This window comes from Paramisgurnus dabryanus, chromosome 24, assembly GCF_030506205.2.
Source record: "Paramisgurnus dabryanus chromosome 24, PD_genome_1.1, whole genome shotgun sequence".
Classification (NCBI taxonomy): domain Eukaryota; kingdom Metazoa; phylum Chordata; class Actinopteri; order Cypriniformes; family Cobitidae; genus Paramisgurnus; species Paramisgurnus dabryanus.
The window spans coordinates 17,637,335-17,659,204 of record NC_133360.1 but is presented as its reverse complement, the minus strand read 5'-3'; the positions used below and the strand labels follow the sequence as shown (position 1 = coordinate 17,659,204).

General features: G+C 39.1%; 1 protein-coding gene across 2 annotated transcripts in view; it reads right to left on the bottom strand.

Moving 5' to 3' along the window:
- The window catches only part of map1sa (microtubule-associated protein 1Sa), a 123,238-nt gene extending 110,378 nt beyond the window's left edge, over positions 1 to 12,860 (bottom strand). Inside the window, exons 1-2 of one of the 2 annotated variants that reach the window (XM_073813449.1) lie at positions 12,719 to 12,860; positions 12,303 to 12,537 (exon numbers count right to left, since the gene is read on the bottom strand). In XM_073813449.1, the coding sequence (XP_073669550.1) occupies positions 12,303 to 12,459 (157 nt within the window). In that variant the 5' untranslated portion in view covers positions 12,460 to 12,537; positions 12,719 to 12,860. The remainder of the gene's footprint in view (positions 1 to 12,302; positions 12,538 to 12,718) is intronic. The other variant, XM_073813447.1, reaches the window with a different exon arrangement.
- Positions 12,861 to 21,870: the final 9,010 nt, after the last annotated feature.

The following is a 21,870-nucleotide window of genomic DNA, read 5'->3' as shown; positions in this document are numbered from 1 at the left end:
CCATCTATGTGCAATTTGTAATCTGACATATTATGTTTGTAGCGATTTGGTTCAATAATAAGTACCTCTGTCTTATTGGAGTTGAGCTTAAGAAAGTTATGTGCCATCCAGTCACTAACATCGCTAATGCAGTCTTTTAGCTTAGAAAACGTGTGTGTTTCGCTGGGATGCGAGGAGATGTAAAGCTGGGTATCATCCGCATAGCAGTGAAAACTTATGTTGTGTTTCCTGATAATGTCTCCTAGGGGTAACATGTATAACGAGAACAGGATAGGACCTAAAACTGATCCCTGCGGTACACCGTATTTAACCAGGGAGTGATATGACTCTTCCTCATTTACATAAACAAAGTGATAGCGATTGGTTAGATATGACCTAAACCAGGCTAGCGCCTGACCACTGATACCAACATAGTTTTCTAGTCTATTGAGTAGGATTCTGTGGTCTATTGTGTCAAATGCTGCACTAAGGTCTAGTAATATAAGAATTGAGATTTCACCACGATCGGATGTTAATAGGAGGTCATTTGTAACTCTAAGCAACGCTGTCTCTGTGCTATGGTGGGGCCTGAATCCTGATTGGAACTTTTCATATGTACTATTATTTGTCAAGAATGTGCGTAACTGGCTTGCCACTACCTTTTCTAATATTTTCGAAAGAAAAGGGAGATTTGAGATTGGTCTAAAGTTATTAAGTTCTCCTTGGTCAAGCTGTGGTTTTTTAATCAGCGGTTTAATAACTGCTAGTTTGAAAGCTGTTGGAACGTATCCTATTTCTAGCGATGAGTTAAAGATATTTAGAACCGGGGTTGACACTACAGGGAATACTTCTTTAAGTAGTTTTGTGGGAACGGGGTCTAATATACAGGACGATGATTTGGATGATGTGACTAGTTTAGAGAGCTCATCTATTGTAGTAGGTTTAAATGAATCAAGATGTTCGTATGGTAGTCTAGTGTTAAGTGAACTAATGGGTAGAGTGGTGGCTGCCTGGGTAGCTACGATGTTTTCCCTAATAGCCGAAATTTTGTTAGAAAAGAAGTTCATGAAGTCGTTACTATTGTGTTGAAGTTTACTATTGGTTTCTGTTTGTTCTTTGTTTCTAGTCAGTTTCGCAACTGTGCTAAAGAGGAAACGAGGGTTATTATGATTCTCATTTATAAGCTTGCTAAGATATGTAGATCTGGCGGTTTTAATAGCCTGTCTGTAGTGTTTAACACTCTGTTTCCATGCTGCGCGCCATACTTCTAACTTTGTGCTTCTATAATTTCTTTCCATTTTTCTAGCTGCCTTTTTAAGGGCTGCTGTGTGATGGTCATACCATGGAGCTGGTGGTTTTTCTTTGAATCTCTTTTTTCGAATGGGAGCAACGGCATCCAATGTGTTAGAACAGACATTGTTTAGGTTTTCTATTTCAATATCTAGATCGTCACAGTTATCTGCTACATGTTTCATTTGGGACAGGTCTGGAAGAGTGCTAATAAAGCTATCTTTAGTGGTGGAAATTATTGTTCTGGCTAGTCGGTAGCATGTTGTAGATTGAGTGATCCTATCTAGAAGTACAGTGTATGACACAAGGTAATGGTCAGAAACTGCATCACTCTGAGGTGATATTTCGACGTCATTAATATTGAGTCCGAGTGACAGAATTAAGTCTAATGTGTGATTACGAGTATGCGTTGGCCCTGTCACGTTTTGTCTAATATTGAGAGAATTTAGAACATCTATAAACGCACGTCCTAATGCGTCTTTTGGGTTGTCCACATGGACATTAAAATCACCAACAATAAGAGCTTTATCTACAGTGACTACAAGCTCAGATAGGAAATCTGCTATTTCATTAAGGAAATCTGCATGGTGACCCGGTGGTCTATAGATTGTCGCTAAAGCAAAAGAAAGCTGTTTGTGGTTACGATCAGTTATTTCCATATTTAACAACATTACTTCAAATGATTTAAATTTTAGCTCAGATTTTTGGTTTACTTTAAACATTGTGTTGTATATTGTAGCTACACCACCCCCTCTCCCCTTTAATCGAGGTTCGTGTTTATAATAATAGTCTTGTGGGGTGGATTCATTTAAACTAATGTAGTCGTCTGCTTTAAGCCAGGTTTCTGTTAAACAGAGTACATCTAAGTTTTGGTCTGTAATTATTTCATTGACAATAGGTTCTTTATTGGTAAGCGATCTAATGTTAAGAAGGCCGAATTTTAAGAATCGAGATTCATCTGTTAATGTATTGTTTTCTAATTTTATTTGAATCAGATTTGTACCAGATGTAACAAGCGGTGCCCTGTATTTATTTGTTCGGGGAACAGATACAGTTGAAATGTGCTGATATTTCGGTAAGATTGACTCGAAGTGCAGGGATATAAGTGGTCTTGACATATCACGGCAGCTAACAGATGGACGGTTAAGCCGATCCGTCTGTTTCCTGACCTGGGCCCTGGATAGTCATACTATATCAGAATTAAGACTATTGATCAGATTTTTAGTGAGTATAGCACTTCCTTCCGATGACGGGTGAAGGCCATCTCGGGTTAGGAGAAATGGTCTTCCCCAGAAATGCTTCCAATTGTCTATAAACCCTACGTTATGCTGAGGGCACCACTTTGACATCCATCCATTGAGAGACACTAATCTACTATGTGTTTCATCTCCCCGGTAGGCGGGGAGGGGACCAGAGCATATTACATTGTCTGACATTGTTTTTGCAATTTCACACATCTCCTTAATATTATCTTTGGTGATTTCCGACTGGCGGAGCCTAGTGTCATTCGTGCCGGCGTGAATAACAATCTTAGAAAACTTCCGCTTAGCATTAGCCAGCACTTTAAGTTTGGATCTAATGTCAGACGTTCTGGCTCCCGGTATACAGTCGACTATGGTGTTTGGTGCCTCAATGTTAGTGTTCCTGAGTATAGAATCTCCAATGACCAGGGCACTTTTAAAAGGTGTTTCAGCTGGTATACTCCTTAGGGGATCGAATCTGTTAGAAATTGTCGTTACGTTATGGGTCTTAGAAGGACGCCTAATATGACTATGCCGCCTAACAGTCACCCAGTTTGACCGCTGACTTGACTCTGATGACGGAACCGAGCCATGTGTATTTTGATAAACACTATGCGCGCTCGATACAGTATTTGTAATATTTATATTAGCATCTGATGTCGGAACCGAGCCATTAGTCTTTTCGCTCGATAGATTATTTGCGACAGTAACATTAGCGGTTTTGCTATCCTCAACTAGCGTTCGGATGCGCGATTCTAGTTCAGCAACCTTCTCAGTTAACCTTAATACTTCAATACACTTAGTGCATGTAAACCCCTCTATGCTAACAGCAGAAGCTAAACTATACATGTTGCAAGTAGTACATGTTACAATAACAAGCGGAGTCTTACCGCTTTCATGCTGGGCGATGGCGTCTTCGTTTACCCGAACGCGGTCCCCGGAGCTGCATCGCGTGGGGTGTTCGGTTGTGACACCCCTCGGTCGCCTGCGAACGTCTGGGGCCAGGGTGATGTTTGGCTTGCCGAATCTGCGAAGGCCGGGCAGCGGTTCCTCCACAGCTTCCCGATCGCTTTCATGTCGTTCACGGTCCGTGAAGCTGCATCGCGTGGAATGCATGTTTGTTGCTCGCTTGTGGACGTCGGAAGGCAGGGTGAAGTGGGCGCTGTACCTCGCCTTGGATCTGCTAAAACCGGGAAACAACTCCTCCACAGCTTCCCGCTCAGGTGAGGATAGGTCAGAAAAGCATATATCAGATGAATCCGCCATTAGATCGGAAAATGCTAGCTTCAGCCTCCACCGTGTGGATGCTAGCGGGCTATATGCTAACAACACTGGGTGTTTATTAGTGATAAATAGTTTCACGTGGTAGTACTGCTCAATAATCGTCACGGTAAAGTATTCCTATGTAAAACTAATAAGTTATATTATATAAATAGGAATAAGATGGTAAAAAAAAAGCTTTTAGATGATGAACTCGACGGAGCTACGATGCACGATCTGTTCAGCGTGACGTCACAAAAACACAAAACATGATGATTACGTCTTTCTTTGGTGAAAAAATAATAAAATAAATAAGCCTACATGAAATGTGATTCACTTAAATAATTAGCAAATTAACAAAACGAATTCAAAAGTAGCCTATAGCCTATATGAGTTTATTTTTTGTGTGACGCGCTCCAAATCCGATGCAGCACAAAACACTTTATGTACCAATTTAAAAAAGCACAATGTTTTGTTATTATTGTGAGTGTAACTTTACATAAATAAATCTATACCATTACAGTTTTGAATGTTGTTTTACTTTTATGCCCATAATTTAAGGTAATTTAAGGTAATGCAAGATGCAAGCTCATCACGCATATCATGCCATCACTGGCGCGGGTTTACGCAGGGCAGCGAGAAAGAGACATTCAACTTTAAACATTTAACATTCTAGAGTTTTTTTGGAATCACTGCAATCATATCATCAATTTATAAGGTATAAATATAAGCGCATCGCTTATCAGTGTTCAAACACTTCTGACCGCTCAGCTGTCAATCTGCCGACCCTCACAAAGTTTTACATTAAATGTTAATATATTTGTCCAGTCATGGTCCTGTGTTTATTTCTGTCAATGTTCTGCATGAAGATCTTTAAAGGTTTCTACGATTTGCGGTGCGGTCGGTCGCAGTTTTTATGTAACGGGAGGGTATGAAATAAATTGATGCTGATGTCGGATAACGGGTCAAGTGTTATTTTAATCACACGGATGCGGGTTATCAAACAGGACTGTGCATGACTCATATAAGGAAAATGGAATGACAACATGAAAATTATAAAATAGCCTACCAGTTTATATTCTGTATTAAACCACCATGGGCGCTAAACTTGCGGTGTTAAAGGGACACTTCACCCAAAAATGAAAATTCTGTCATCATTAACTCTCCCTCATTTTGTTACAAACCTGTATAAATTTCTTTGTTCTGATAAACACGAAGCAAGATATTTTGAGGAATGTTAATAACCAAACAAAGCATGAGCCCCATTCACTTCTATAGTAGGAAAAAATAATACTATGGAAGTGAATGGGGCTCATGAATGGTTTGGTTACAAACATTCCTCAAAATATTTTCATTCATGTTCACCAGAACAAAGACATTTATACAGGTTTGTAACAACATGAGAGTGAGTAAATTATGACAGAATTTTCATTTTTGTGTGAACTATAAATCCGATGCGGTCAAAAATTAGGGTGCACCTAACTTTTGTGCTGGTGCACCTAAGAAAAAATGTTAGGCGCACCAGTGCAACCAGTACAAAAAGTTAGTCAGGAGCCCTGGGAGGGTTATAATAACTACTATATGCAGGACAGTGGGTCACCAGGAGCCAAGTTGAAGACCTCTGTGTTGACACGGTGACACATAAAAAAACTTTATTACAATATTTAGGTGTTTTTGAGTCTCTAAGAAACTAAATATTGATTGGATTTGTCTGTGCAAGAAACTGGATGATATTATCAAGTACCAACATTATGATGAGTCATCTACAGCCTCAGCCAAAACACCTTTAGCGCATCTGGATCTTTGTGTGATTTTAAACTGCAGTTCATGTACCCTACTCATTTAGAAGGGCATCTCTAAATGGAGATTATAATTGCAGCTTATAATATAGCAATTAGGGATCACATCTGGCGAGAAAAGAAATAAATAAAAATTCTATTTCAGTCACAGTCTTTATCAAGGACAACCCTTTGTGTGGCATACCCTTCGTACAGTGACTTTCAAGGGTGCAAAAATGCCCTGAAACACAACCTTCCTGGCACATTAATGTTGCATGGGTGGACCGCTTTGCCAGGCTAGTCAGAATGTTGTAAATAATGTTTCTCGTACAAACCTATTGTTTTGTTTTACAAGATGTCAATCAGAGTTGTATAGTACTTAAGCATTTTTACTTTCTACATATTTTTCTCAATTATTAGTATTTTATTAGTGTTTTTCTTTGGAAAACATACATTCCAAAGCATATATCATAATTTTTACTCCACTACATTTCATAATTTCAAGATTTTGGTTTATATTTAATATTTAAGTACATTAAACATCTAGTAATATTTTGTACTTTTACTTAAGTAAAAAATATTTTAATACTTTTACTCAAGAAAGTAAAAGTACACAATTTTATGTAATTAGGCATTAAATCAATTTTAATATGCAATACACAGTATGATTAGAATGTAGTGAACATTTTTTATTAAAGAAAAGTATTTTTTCCCCAAGAAAAACACTCTGATTAAACACAGATGCTTGGAAAATGTAAATAAAATACTTAAATATACACCTCTCATGTCAATAAGTAGTCGGAAGCCAAAAGGGATTAATTTTGATTTTGCATGCAATTTGCTTTTTGCACTATCAAATCTAATAAATCACCAAGAACCACAGTTTTTTTTATATTTTGTATTCTTAAAAATGCTTCTTAAAGGTGCAGTGTGTACATTTTAGCGGCATCTAGTGGTGAGGTTGTGAATTGCAACCATCGGCTCAGTCCACTGCTCACCCCTCACTTTTGAAACGCATAGAGAAGCTATTGCGTTGCCACCGGAAAAACGTTTCATCGTCGGAGACAACTTAGTAAAAGGTTTGTCTGTTAAGGGCTTCTGTAGAAACATGGAGGCACATAATGGCGACTTCCACGTAAGAGGCCCTCACCCCGGATTTCCACCGACTGCGGAACGGCTGCGGATCCGTTGCGGAACGGCGGCGGAGTCAATCGGTTTCCATTCAAGTCAATGTGTGTATTTCCACCGACTGCGCTCCGAATCCGTCACAGCTCCGGCCATCCGCAGCCCTCTGGCACAAATACGCAGAGCTTCTATTTTTGACGGATGCCGGACAGCTCCGCAGGGCGGAGCCATGACTTTATCACGTGATCATACCTGAATTCACGAGAACTCGTGTTTTTTTAATTAAATCTTTGCAATACAAACATTACAAACACACACAAATAAAGTAATTAATACTGAAACAACAAATAATAGACAGGAACAGAGCCAGGGGGAGTTTCAAATAAATACATTAAAGATAGATCATATATAAATGTTTTAGCAGCCTTCTTATTTTTTGAATTTTGGATGGATTTGATGTACTGCTCTGTCTACGCGAGATCTCGTGTTGTGATCTGGGCTGGTTTGTAAAAACGTCATAATTCAACGGCATAATGGGCAGAGACAGAACTAGGTATCGCGCGATCATCACGTGAATTTGCGAGACCTCATGAGTCCTCGTCACTTCAGCACGCAGCCGCTCTGCAACAAAAACGGAACTGGTGGGTATTGACGGACGGCAGAGTGCGGAGACATAACGCAGCGGAGCTGATCTGCAGCCGCTCCGCAGTCGGTGGAAATCCGGGGTCAGTGTATGTAGATAAAAAAAGTCTCATTCTAAGGTAATAAAAACATAATGGTTCATTATAAAAAGGTCTTTATACACCCCTAATGATATAGTTTTGTATATTATTTTGCATTTCTGTCAAGAGATCCTTCTAAAAATTACACACTGCACTTTTAAGAAAGTTCTTATTTTTTTCCTTAGAGATAATCTTAAAAAAAAGGTAAGATAAGAAAATAATATCTTAAAGTTAGAATAACCTTACAGAAGCCTTAAATCTCAAAATGTAAGACGATTTATAATTTAAATTTTATTGTTTTAAATGTGCCATGTATTGTGTAGTCAGACGTGGCAATTTAAACGGTTTACTTCACAAAGATTAATTTAATGAGGAATTTCATACTCAAAGTTTAATGGCTTACTTCAGTTATGTGTCACAAAATGCATAAGTATTAGTGATAATATTAGCTAACATTTTAGTTCCTTCATAATACATTTATTGTGAAATTATTAACAGCTCTACTCAAAGACGCTCTGAGTGGGAGTCGAACTGGCAATCGGTCAATCACGCGAGTCAAGCACTCTGAAAGGACAGACCGATTGGGAGATTAGGGAATGATGTTTACTCACCGCACCACCTTCATACACTAGCTGGCCTCTACAACAACAGCGAATAACATCTATAGTCTTAACACATCACTTATTTATGTAGTATACAGTATATCGCGTTAATGATTGCAAGGAGGTAAATGATAAATCAAACGGATGGATAACCTCACAGGCAGAGTAGAATAATTTATTTCAAAGTTTGTCATTTTATTCTTAAGACAAAAATTTAAGATGTTCTTAAAGGAATATTCCATTTTCTTAAAAGAAAAATCCAGATAATTTACTCACAACCATGTCATCCAAAATGTTGATGTCTTTCTTTGTTCAGTCGAGAAGAAATTATGTTTTTTGAGGAAAACATTGCAGGATTTTTCTCATTTTTAATGGACTTTAATAGAGCCCAACATTTAATACTTAACACTTTACAGTTTTTTCACGGAGTTTCAAAGGACTCTAAACGATCCCAAACGAGGCATAAGGGTCTTATCTAGCAAAACGATTGTCATTTTTGACAATAAAAATAACAAATATACACTTTTAAAGCACAACTTCTCATCTAAATCCAGCCCAGCGCGACCTAACGTAAATGCGTAGTGACTTAGGGAGGTCACGTGTTACATATATAAAATGCACATTTGCGGACCATTGTAAACAATAAACTGACACAAAGACAATAGGCTTGTTTGAGATGAGCAAATTCTGCACAGAATCGATCACCGGGGATCAGTGCAAGATGCATTACGGTTAGAAAAGTGTCCGACTTACGTCCGACTTGCTCTGATGTCACGCTGACGTGTGCAAAATAACTCTCGCGATGGAGAGGCGGGCTCGTTGGATTCTACAGCCGAGCGCAGTTGCTCTCCACCGACTGCGTTGACGAAAAGCACAATGGGAAAAGACTTGCTGGCTTAATGCTCATTTGCCCGGGAATGTCAGCTGATGACTTTTTTAATTCTAAAAACTCCACTTCCTGTAGTAGTTTTTATATTTATTCGACTTGTTCTTGACTTATGACATTTATATTATTAATAAATTCATTTAAACTGTTGTATTGGTGTTGTATTATTTGTACTGTGTGCTGTTTATATTTCACATAGAAACGAATTTGTATTACGTCTAGACTTATATTACATCCCAACATTTACTAAGAAGCCTTTTCCAATAATGAACAGTTCAGCTTTGTTGATTCTCCTTATAAACATCTTAATGTAAATGCATTTGTTGGTATTTCAGTTGCATCTATTTAATCTGCGATAAAATACGCGAACGCAATCTCTTCCATTGCTGACGTTTGCAGTCAACAACACAGCGAGATTCATGAAGCGTCCGGCTTGCCTACACTTTTTTAACTCCTCCCCTCACTGCAGCCGGCTACTCTCGCCTATATTTCAGGCGAGGCAAGCTGCATCTCAAACAAGCCTATTCATTATTATCAGTTGACATACAACAACGTACGAACGGTCCTCGTTCTCAACACTTGTAAACACTGGGGCGGAGTTTCGCGTTCGTCCTCTGTGACCGCTTGACGTCATGATGTATTGCGTGGGGTCACGTTGGTGCATCACGACCGGATTTAAACGAGAAGTTGTGCTTTAAAAGTGTATATTTGTTATTTTTATTGTCAAAAATGACAATCGTTTTACTAGATAAGACCCTTATGCCTAGTTTGGGATCATTTAAAGTCCTTTGAAACTCCGTTGAAAAAAACTGTTAAGTGTTGAGTTAAGTATTAAATGTTGGGCTCTATTAAAGTCCATTAAAATTAGAAAAATCCTGCAATGTTTTCCTCAAAAAACATAATTTCTTCTCGACTGAACAAAGAAAGACATCAACATTTTGGATGACATGGTGGTGAGTAAATTATCTGGATTTTTCTTTTAAGAAAATGGAATATTCCTTTAAGTAAATATTTGAGAACCTCTTAAGAAATGTTCAAGAACTGCACTTAGAAACTTTTATAATTTATCTTAAGAATGTTTTCGTGAATTTAATTTGTGAGTTTTCGAGATTTAACAAAGTTTTTTACCTAAAACGTAATTCAATTTAGTATTATGTTTATCTTTGTTAACAGTTTAATGTTGCTACTGGGCACCATTTTAAAGGATAGGCACCGGTTAAGCTATACCAGATGCTCATGTCAGTAGGACACAGCAGTGGGTGATAAAAAGTTGAGGACATTTTAAATATGCATGCAACAGTACAGCATGTGCCTAGGGTAATTTATTACAGTAATAAGATCACAAGCAGATTGCTGAACAAAAGCTAAAATATCTGTAGCATAAACTGCCAAGATTTAGGAGTAAGCTATAACAGTAAAAAACTTCAGTAGAAAGAACACTTAAAGTAGATGAAAGATAATATAAATACGAAGCGCTTTAATGGTTGTGGTCAGAGACACATGACAGCAGAAGAAAGGACATAATGAATTTCTACCAGTATGTACAGCTTAAATCTCCAGATACTAACTGCATTTAAAGCAAAATGTATCCCATTTCTGTCAGATAATAGCTGAGGGAGCTGGTGAGGAATACATTCTGGCAACATTCACAAACAGGACGTGCACGGTTAATATAAATATAAGGGGCAACACTGCCCTTGAATACAGCATCAGACAAAGAGCTTGAAAATTCAAAGGCGGCAAATCATACCGTACTTTCATTACTATAACCCGCACCGGAGTTTAAGTCGCATCATTCAAAAATGCGTCATTAAAATGAAATAACATGTCACAGTGGACTATACGTCGCGTTTATTTAGAAAATTATTTCACAAACTCCAAGCCGAAGAACACACATTTAATCTGGAAAGGCAAGTTATTCAACTAACAATAGCAGACAGAACAGCAGGCTGAATAGATGTTTGTACGTTAAAAGTAATATTATCAGTTATTTAAACGATAATCCATAGCATACAGAACTTACCTGGAAGGTCTAATAGTCTAAATTAACCGAACAAGCCAACTAGCGTGAAGTTCGCATACTCGTCATTCCACATTACGGAATCCATTGAATTACATAATTACAGAAGCAGCATATGGCGGACTCTCGCGACTGTAGACGGTAATGTTGTCGCTTGCCTCATAAATGTCAAAATTAATTTACAAGGCACATCTGACTGTAAGACGCAGCACCAGCCAAGTTATGAAAAACAACGCGGCTTATAGACCGAAAAATACGGTAAAAGGAAAAATAACACTGACAGAAGAACAGCAGAATAGATGTGATCATTTCAAAACAGTTTATATTCAAAAAAAGGTCAAGGTCCTACAACGCAAGGCATGGGTCAACATAAAGAACTGCACGGTGGCCCGGGGCAAGCGTGAGAGACGTTCGGGCCAGTAAAAAGTATTGTCACTTGCCCGATTGGGCCAGTGCATCACTCTCAGTCACCAAAATATATTTTTATCAATATATATTATTTAACATCTTGAAAGCAGACATTTACTTGGGTTAAACACGACGAAAAAAAGATGCAATATTTTGCAGTTTGCTGTCAGGTAACAGGTAAAGCAGAAATGTTGGGAGCCTTTTTTATATGTATACAATTATATTTGACTTTTGTATTGTTATTTTTAAATATGTGACAGACACTAATGTTTTTTTATTGGGGCCAGTGAAAATTTTGGCAGGGCAAGTGAAAACCTGAACCACTCAGTTTTTAAAAAAATATTTGCGTTGAGCCCTGCAAGGTCCTCCAGATTTTAACGTTACTCTTTTTAAGTTTTGTGACACCATTCAAAAGGCTTTTAGTGAGAATAAAGTGAAACCATGACTGTTCCTATCACTAAGGCTTTTATGTAAAAAGCAAATATCTACGAAGGCTGTAATACAATTCAAAGTCAACTTTTTTAAACTAGACTTGAAGTTTGTACACTCCCTTACGAAAATTAACCATGGTTTAACTACAGTTAAAACAAAAAAAAACATGGTTACTGTAGTAAAACCATAGTAACTACAAAATAATCATAATTTTCAAAAACCATAGTTAAACCATAGTAAGTGTAGTAAAATCATGGTTTTGCTGATAGTAATCAATACACACAAAAAAATGGTTACTACACTTTTACCACAATAAAACCATGGTTCATTTTCGTAAGGGCTGTTGAGTAAAGCCTACTCATTCAGCCTTACTTTAGCTAATATAAAGTTACTCATTATATTACACATTATATTATGTAAGTAAACAGCAACACGGGCTACAAAATGATTCACGACAATATGTCGTATAAAACTGACATTGTCTCCCTCTTAGTGAAGTACTGCTGCCGAGCTTAAGGCGCCGATTCAATGCCTTCCTCATCATAGGACAAAACTTTACCTCTTTCAATCTCTGTTACTAGCAGATCCACAAATCCAGAAGGCCCGGGCTGTCCAACAATGACAAGCAATGAGTATTTATTGCTGCAAAAACCAGAGCGCGAGGTACGGTCGGAGTTTTCCATACCAACCAATTCGCTGATGTGGTCTGTCGCCATGTTGCAAAGTTGATACAAACTCGTGACGTCCGATTCGAAAACGAATCGATCGAATCGATTCGCAAGAGTTCATAAAATCTGAGGGAGGACAGTAAAACATGTTAGAAACAATTTTATATTTTTCAATCTAATATTAAAGTTTAAAAATATATCGTGAAATTAAAATTAAAGGTATTAGGTTACAGTGAGTGAAATAATCCAACTTGGATCCAACTCAATGTTTACACCTTTATTTTTTATAAATAAATCGATAACGTACACAATGTTGCTTTTCTGAAATTGTTAACTGGATATATAAACAGCACGTTAAGTTCCGGCAACACTTTTGATGACTCAAACTATTCAGTTGATTGAAATAAACAGTTCAAACGAAACGATTCTTTAAATGATTCGGATTCCCAATGGTAAAACAAGTGATGCGGAAAAGGAAACACCCGTCCTCACATGCGAGAGGCAAATAGTATGAAGCTGCAGATCGGAGACTTCACCTACAGACCTCCGCCCAGAGTCCCGCATTCTCAGACCCTTGGTTTTTCGAGACAGCGCCCCCTGCTTTTTGCAAGATCGTATAACACCCTTATCCAAATGGCATTGAAATCAATAGGATGCAACATTAAGGTCTCGTTTTATTTAAAGTAATCCAAAAAAATATTTGCGTTCCCGGCTAATGCATGTGCCAAAAAACTAAGTGTGTTCTCTGATTAACAAATTACCCAGTAGTTATTTTTTGAGCGTGGGTGTCAATACCCGATCAGTGCCGCCTGCCCGATCTGTCTTCCGCATGCGCATAATTGCGTAGTAAAAACGTCACCATTTCACTGTGCGATTGGTACCACGCATGCGTAACAAACAGCTGCTCATGGTTCATAATCGTTTAATCACTCTAACCAAAATGTCTTTCAACACAATAATAAACAATATACAATAGCAACTGCAAATTTATTATTTTCTGTAAACAGAAGAAATATACAATACCAATTACATATCAGATGCATTTAACCAACGTGACTTACAAATAGAAACATTCAGTTTACACTTTTTTTTCTGTACCCATGCAAAAGTTATCTATATTTTTTACCATAATTGGCAGTAAAACCACGGTAAATATAAAATCAACCATGGTTTATTAATAAATAAAAATAATCATGCTCTTACAACAGCATATAGTAGTGCATTTTAGTAACCACAAACTTTACCATGATTTAAAATAATATGGTTACCACAGTTTCACTCCAGCATTATAATGTTACTGTATAATGTTACTGTAGTTAGTAGAACCATGGTAAAAAAAACCTTGGTTTGAAATAAGATCTGCAGTTTGACCATAGTAAAACCAATGCATGTTTCAAGGTTACAAAAAAATCCCTTAATCAGTCCGAGGTAACAGTGACTCACTGAGGAGAATATTCTGGAAACAAAACAATATTAATTTCACAATAGCTCTAAGATAATACAAGTCATGTGTTTAAAGTCATGTTCAGTTAAAATACAATTATTATTATTATAGGGTAAGTTGGCAGAATTTCAACCCACTTCGTGTTGTTACAATGTCTGTAATTTGTAAATGAACCATTTGGATGATGCAAAACATCATTTTTGCAAAGTATTGTGGATAAAAAACTGGAAATAAATCAGCAAAATTAACTCAACAATAAAGAGGAAAATTTTTCTTCAAATGTTAGCATCTATTGTATTTGTAACAATATAAAGTGGGTTAAAAATCTGCAAACTTGCGCTTTGGGGCAGTAATTACAATATTATATTTGGCAATTTTGTATGTCCATCTATAGTTGCCATCATCTAAAGTCTTTGCGAGTGTTGCTTCATCTATTGTTTCCATCGTCTTAAGTCTCTGTGAGGGTTGGCATCATCTGAAGTCTTCACAAATGAAGCTGGATCCAATAAAGAGCTACCGTAACCTCTAGTAATTTTAGGATGCGTATCCTGATGGGAAAAAACAGGAAAGCAAAATTAGAAGGATTAGAATTGCTGCGGTTCATATTATTTTAAGCAAACGCTTATATGCAGCAACGTACAGAGCTCTGAACAATACAACAACAACAACAAAACCGCATACCTAAAGTTACATATTAGCACAACACTGCTCATTTGAAGTTCAGAGGTAGTGGCAGTTGCTGTAGTTTCTTTTTTATCCATTTCAGAATGTCCATGGTGAAATTAGTTAATGCAATATAAAACCTTGAAATTATGAAATTGTTAGATTTTCTTGAATTTGGCTGCTCAGTCTTTCATGGCTCGCCAACGTATTAGAATGTATCTAATACGTAAAATAATAAGCAGGACCAAGTGCATGTGGGGAAAAGAGATTTAATGAAGGTTCTTATGTAGCATAGTTCTTCAGGAGCGATGTTGTCGTGTCAACCTTCTACATTCTTAACCCAAAGTTCTGTCTGTAGGACAGAACTTTATACTTGATATCAAAAGGCCTACAAACAATAGAAACCTGTTAGGACCTCCTACAGGAGATTGGTCTATCGAGCAGTCTACACTGAGGAATGGTGATTCTTTGTTATTCACAATGATCAGTTTCTATAGGCCATTTGGTTCACACCTTCACTGCAGAGCAGACATATATGTTAATTACATCAGGGCACAGTTGTAATGTACTCAGAAGGTAAATAACATCAGGGCACAGTTGCAACGTAACACATCAGACATTGATTACACATAAAGAAATATACACAAAATCCTTCAATCCCCCATTTGATCATATGTTGATCACACAAAAATAAAATAAAAGATTTTGTCAATCATGTACACATGCAGTACACAGGTTCTTGCTTGTGATCACTGAAAAAGGTTTCAATGTAAAAATGGCTGCATTTCTTTGTGAAAGAGTCCTTTTTAAAATTTCATTTAAAAGTTGTAATCATGTAGACTTGGCGGATGTGGTTGTGTTTTGGTCTTTTTGTACTCTGCGGAGTCCTGCAGGTTATTTGCAAGTTAGAGTAATGTGGAAATGGCAGACGTGGATGTGTTCTGTGGATCTTCCCAGGTTTCTGCTTGGTGGTTGGTGCAATATGGTGAAGGTGCCAAACATCAGAGGTCTTTGCTTATTCTCTGGAACATTGAAACACCGGAACACCTGCAATCACACACAAGAGAAAAGGGAAACGTATCTTGCCAAAGAAACAAAGTATTCACAAACAACTTCTACCTAAAACTGTCCCTATTTAATGTTGGCAGGACACTACAGTGTTTACCAGTGGTGGTATGTGTACCTCTTAATCCTCAGACGACATGCTAGAGCCTAAAAACTCTAGTCCCGCAATATATGGACTCTAATAAACACTACTGCCATCTATCCCTCATCTCTAGGCAGACTAATTAACTTTCTAATAGAACTTTCTCTTCGGGCCTTGTACTGCCAGGCTGAGTCGTTCAGGACTTGGTTGTCATTAAGATGAGCTTTAAGCATGTCTTCTGTTCTGAGTATGGGCATGGGCCTGCCTGTGACATTTTTTTAAAGGTTTCTTATGGGCATAATTGCTGTCTTGCTTATCATCACTTTGTTTTGCGGAACCTTTCATCAACAACATTTGTTCTCCGGAGAAGTCATCTTCAACTTGCTTAATGTCTAAAGTCAAGTATCTTTCTTGTTAGAGATTCCTTAATGCCGTGTGTGCACCCCTCTCCTTCACGGCTCGATTAACAGCATCATCTGCTAGGACATCACCTTTTGCTTCTATTGTTGAGTTTTCTCTGTATGCTTCCGTTTCAAAAAGTCCATCCCCTTGGATGAAATGCCACTAGCTGGTGCTGTAGAGAGGGGTTCTTTAGTTTTGCTGAAGTGCAACAGCTTTTAGTAGAGTCTTGTTTTTGTTATACTGTCAGCTGCTGAAATCTTCTATCCAGGTGGTCCTCATCAACATTTTGGTCTCTTAATTTCAGGCTGCAATCTTGAATCCAGTGTCCTTCCTTGTTGCAATACCTGCATCTTCCATGATTGGTGTTTGCACTTGTGTGTTTGTGATGTTCCACTCTCTTGTTGCTCTTCACAGATTTTGTTTGTAAGGCTCTCAGCTGGACATCTTGTGTTCTTTCAATCTTTGTTGACCATTCAACCAGCTGATTAAAAGCAACCCCAATGCTGTCCCAGTCATCATAACGCATTTTCAGAGCTTTAGAGATCTCTGGTTTCAGTGCATTTACAAATGCAGTTTTTAAAGGCATACCAGTGTCCTTGTTAAAATCCTCACTGTCATTCAAACCAGCATGTTCCAGCCAAGTTTGTTTAAAGCGATCTTCAAACTCTGTGACACTTTCCCCTGTCTTCTGCATGCAAGATGTAATTTTACCCCAATTAATCTCTGCAGGTTTTATTTCAAATAAGAATGTCTTTACGGCTTCCCATCCGGCTTCAATGTTCTCTTGAGACTCACCACTTTGATGCTGACACTTTCAGTTAGCCTGTTTTGGTCACTGTCCCTCAAATTGACATTGAGAATGACTACTCCATGTAATGGATGTAGTGTGTAGATTTTGTGCAGTCTTTGTAGAACTTGCCAATCCTTCCGTCCGTTGATGCTTGTATACATCTGGCAGATCCCTTGACTATTTGTCAATCTGCTCAGGTGTTGCTGGCTGGTATGTTCTATGCAGAACATATTTCTTTACCATTTTTGTCACAGTGCGAGTTCGTCTCTCTCCATTCTCCTCATACTCCTCCTCATTGTCAACTTCAATTTCAGTCCATTTGTTTTTGACAATAACAGGAGCGAGTCTGACCATAGATCTGCTCTTTGGGACATAGGTGTGAATAGGTGATTTAGCCTCTCTATCTAAATCACCGCTTTCACAGTGATCATGTGGTAGCTCTGTCAGCAGAGCCATTTGTTGTTGATTTTCAGTAACTTGTTGTTTAGTTACTTGCTTGTTGCAGCTGCTAGTTTCTTTAGTTGATGTCCTTGTTATAAAACAGTCTTTTGATTCAATTAGTCTTGAAATCAAATTTAGCAACATCTCATTCTGGTTTAACAGTTTCTCTTTGTCTCTTTTTTCATTTTGCAGTAGTTCAGATAATCCTCTAACCTTAGCCTTCTCAGCTTCAATCTCACATTGTAGTTTGTCCATCTCACACTTCTGTAGATGCTGTTGAATTTGTTTGAGCAAAATCACAGACAATCCATCTTTCCTGATGTTTGTCCTTAAGCGCTGTATCTTTCCATAAGCCCTTTTGATGTCTGGCAAAGCCCATTGTCCACTCTCTGAGTGCTTGATACTGTATTTCCTACAGATGTCATCATGGCATGTCCTTATCTCCAGTCTTTTGTCCAAATATGCATTCAGATTTTCCATCATCTGATCAATGTTTACATTTGGAGGTTCTGTTCCATGCCGTTCTGTAGTGGGTCTCAGGTTAGATCCACAACCATTGTTTTTCATAATAGACTCAGCCATGGCCAGTACAGGAGAAGTGCCCTCAGAGGTGTAAAAACAAAACAGAAAGGTGTTAGATCTGTTAAAGATGCTTATTCATACCATTTGGAGTATACAGACAAACCCAGTCAAACATACATGAAATGTACTCTTAATAACAATAGTTAGTTTGTGCTATCTTATTGTTTAGTTCTTAATACTACAATTAAGGAAGCAAGAGAACCATAATAAAATGTGTCTACTATTTGCACACCAAGAAACATTAGACTTCACAGTTTTAAAATCTCAAATTCATTCTGAATCCTACTTCAGAATGCTCAATTACAGTTCTTAGTTTTCTATTTGTCACTCAGAACTTTCCATATATTTCAATGAAAGGCAAATTGACTTTAAGTTCCATAATTTTGGTTCTAGACCATCTTTTTCTATCCTTGTTAGAATCTAACGAAATAGTGGCTACTGATTAGCACCCAGTCAAGAATCCTAAAATCTTGCAGCAATATCAGTCCCAAACTATTTCTGTGACTTCTACAGTTTCTGGATGAATGGACTAAATTGTTCTTTAACAATTCCTACAGACATTTAGATAAAGGACCAAGCTTCTACTTCTACAATCTCTATATGAACGGACTAAATTGTTTCTAAACAATTCCTACAGACATTTAGAGAAAGGACCAAGCTTCTTCTTCTACAATCTCTATATGAACGGACTAAATTGTTTCTTAACAATTCCTACAGACATTTAGAGATAGGACCAAGCTTCTACTTCCCCACCAAACATGGAACGTCTGGGAGACATTCAGATCATGTCTGTATAACGTCCGTTAGTTCAGACCCACTTTTAAACGTCTGCTGGACGTGCAATAGAGGGTCAGTGTCTGGACGTCACTCTTGCACCCCTTTTGGATGTCTGTGAACGTACCAAAAAGGTTCAGTGTATGAACGTCAGACTATGACTCCTTATGGATGTCTGTGGACGTGCAAACAGGGTCAGTGTCTGGACATCACTCTTGCACCCCTCTTGAATGTCTGTGGACGTGCCAAAAAGGTTCAGTGTATGAACGTCAGACTACGACCCCTTATGGATGTCTGTGGACGTGCACAAAAGGGTCAGTGTCTGGATGTCACTCTTGCACCCCTTTTGGATGTCTGTGAACGTACCAAAAAGGTTCAGTGTATGAACGTCAGACTATGACTCCTTATGGATGTCTGTGGATGTGCAAACAGGGTCAGTGTTTGGACGTCACTCTTGCACCCCTCTTGAATGTCTGTGAACGTACCAAAAAGGTTCAGTGTATGAACGTCAGACTATGACTCCTTATGGATGTCTGTGGACGTGCAAACAGGGTCAGTGTCTGGACGTCACTCTTGCACCCCTTTTGGATGTCTGTGAACGTACCAAAAAGGTTCAGTGTATGAACGTCAGACTATGACTCCTTATGGATGTCTGTGGACGTGCAAACAGGGTCAGTGTTTGGACGTCACTCTTGCACCCCTCTTGAATGTCTGTGAACGTACCAAAAAGGTTCAGTGTATGAACGTCAGACTATGACTCCTTATGGATGTCTGTGGACGTGCAAAACAGGGTCATTGTCTGGACGTCACTATTGCACCCCTTTTGGATGTCTGTGAACATACCAAAAAGCTTCGGTGTATGAAGGTCAGACTACCACCACTTATGGATGTCTGTGGACGTGCAAAACAGGGTCAGTATCTGGACGTCACTCTTGCACCCTTCTTGGATGTCTGTGGACATGCCAAAAAGATTCAGTGTATGAACGTCAGACTATGACTCCTTATGGATGTCTGTGGACGTACAAAACAGGGTCATTGTCTGGACGTCACTCTTGCACCCCTTTTGGATGTCTGTGAACATACCAAAAAGGTTCAGTGTATGAACATCAGACTATGACCCCTTATGGATGTCTGTGGACGTGCAAACAGGGTCAGTGTCTGGACGTTACTCTTGCACCCCTCTTGGATGTCTGCGGACGTGCCAAAAAGGTTCAGTGTATGAACGTCAGACTATGAACCCTTATGGATGTCTCTGGACGTGCAAAACAGGGTCAGTGTCTGGACGTCACTATTGCACCCCTTTTGGATGTCTGTGAACATACCAAAAAGGTTCGGTGTATGAAGGTCAGACTACCACCACTTATGGATGTCTGTGGACGTGCAAAACAGGGTCAGTATCTGGACATCACTCTTGCACCCTTCTTGGATGTCTGTGGACATGCCAAAAAGATTCAGTGTATGAACGTCAGACTATGACTCCTTATGGATGTCTGTGGACGTACAAAACAGGGTCATTGTCTGGACGTCACTCTTGCACCCCTTTTGGATGTCTGTGAACATACCAAAAAGGTTCAGTGTATGAACATCAGACTATGACCCCTTATGGATGTCTGTGGACGTGCAAACAGGGTCAGTGTCTGGACGTCACTCTTGCACCCCTCTTGGATGTCTGCGGACGTGCCAAAAAGGTTCAGTGTATGAACGTCAGACTATGACCCCTTATGGATGTCTCTGGACGTGCAAAACAGGGTCAGTGTCTGGACGTCACTCTTGCACCCCTTTTGGATGTTTGTGAACGTACCAAGAAGGTTCAGTGTATGAACGTCAGACTATGACTCCTTATGGATGTCTGTGGACGTGCAAACAGGGTCAGTGTTTGGACGTCACTCTTGCACCCCTCTTGAATGTCTGTGAACGTACCAAAAAGGTTCAGTGTATGAACATCAGACTATGACTCCTTATGGATGTCTGTGGACGTGCAAACAGGGTCAGTGTCTGGACGTCACTCTTGCACCCCTTTTGGATGTCTGTGAACGTACCAAAAAGGTTCAGTGTATGAACGTCAGACTATGACTCCTTATGGATGTCTGTGGACGTGCAAACAGGGTCAGTGTTTGGACGTCACTCTTGCACCCCTCTTGAATGTCTGTGAACGTACCAAAAAGGTTCGGTGTATGAATGTCAGACTATGACTCCTTATGGATGTCTGTGGACGTGCAAAACAGGGTCATTGTCTGGACATCACTATTGCACCCCTTTTGGATGTCTGTGAACATACCAAAAAGGTTCGGTGTATGAAGGTCAGACTACCACCACTTATGGATGTCTGTGGACGTGCAAAACAGGGTCAGTATCTGGACGTCACTCTTGCACCCTTCTTGGATGTCTGTGGACATGCCAAAAAGATTCAATGTATGAACGTCAGACTATGACTCCTTATGGATGTCTGTGGACGTACAAAACAGGGTCATTGTCTGGACGTCACTCTTGCACCCCTTTTGGATGTCTGTGAACATACCAAAAAGGTTCAGTGTATGAACATCAGACTATGACCCCTTATGGATGTCTGTGGACGTGCAAACAGGGTCAGTGTCTGGACGTCACTCTTGCACCCCTCTTGGATGTCTGCGGACGTGCCAAAAAGGTTCAGTGTATGAACGTCAGACTATGACTCCTTATGGATGTCTCTGGACGTGCAAAACAGGGTCAGTGTCTGGACGTCACTCTTGCACCCCTCTTGAATGTCTGTGGACATGCCAAAAACGTTCAGTGTATAAACGCCAGACTATGACCCCTTATGGATGTCTCTGGACATGCAAAACAGGGTCAGTGTCTGGACGTCACTCTTGCACCCCTCTTGAATGTCTGTGAACGTACCAAAAAGGTTCCGTGTATGAACGTCAGACTATGACTCCTTATGGATGTCTGTGGACGTGCAAACAGGGTCAGTGTCTGGACGTCACTCTTGCACCCCTTTTGGATGTCTGTGAACATACCAAAAATTTTCAGTGTATGAACGTCAGACTATGACTCCTTATGGATGTCTCTGGACGTGCAAAACAGGGTCAGTGTCTGGACGTCACTCTTGCACCCCTTTTGGATGTCTGTGAACATAGTAAAAAGGTTCAGTGTATGAACATCAGACTATGACCCCTTATGGATGTCTGTGGACATGCAAAACAGGGTCAGTGTCTGGACGTCACTCTTGCACCCCTT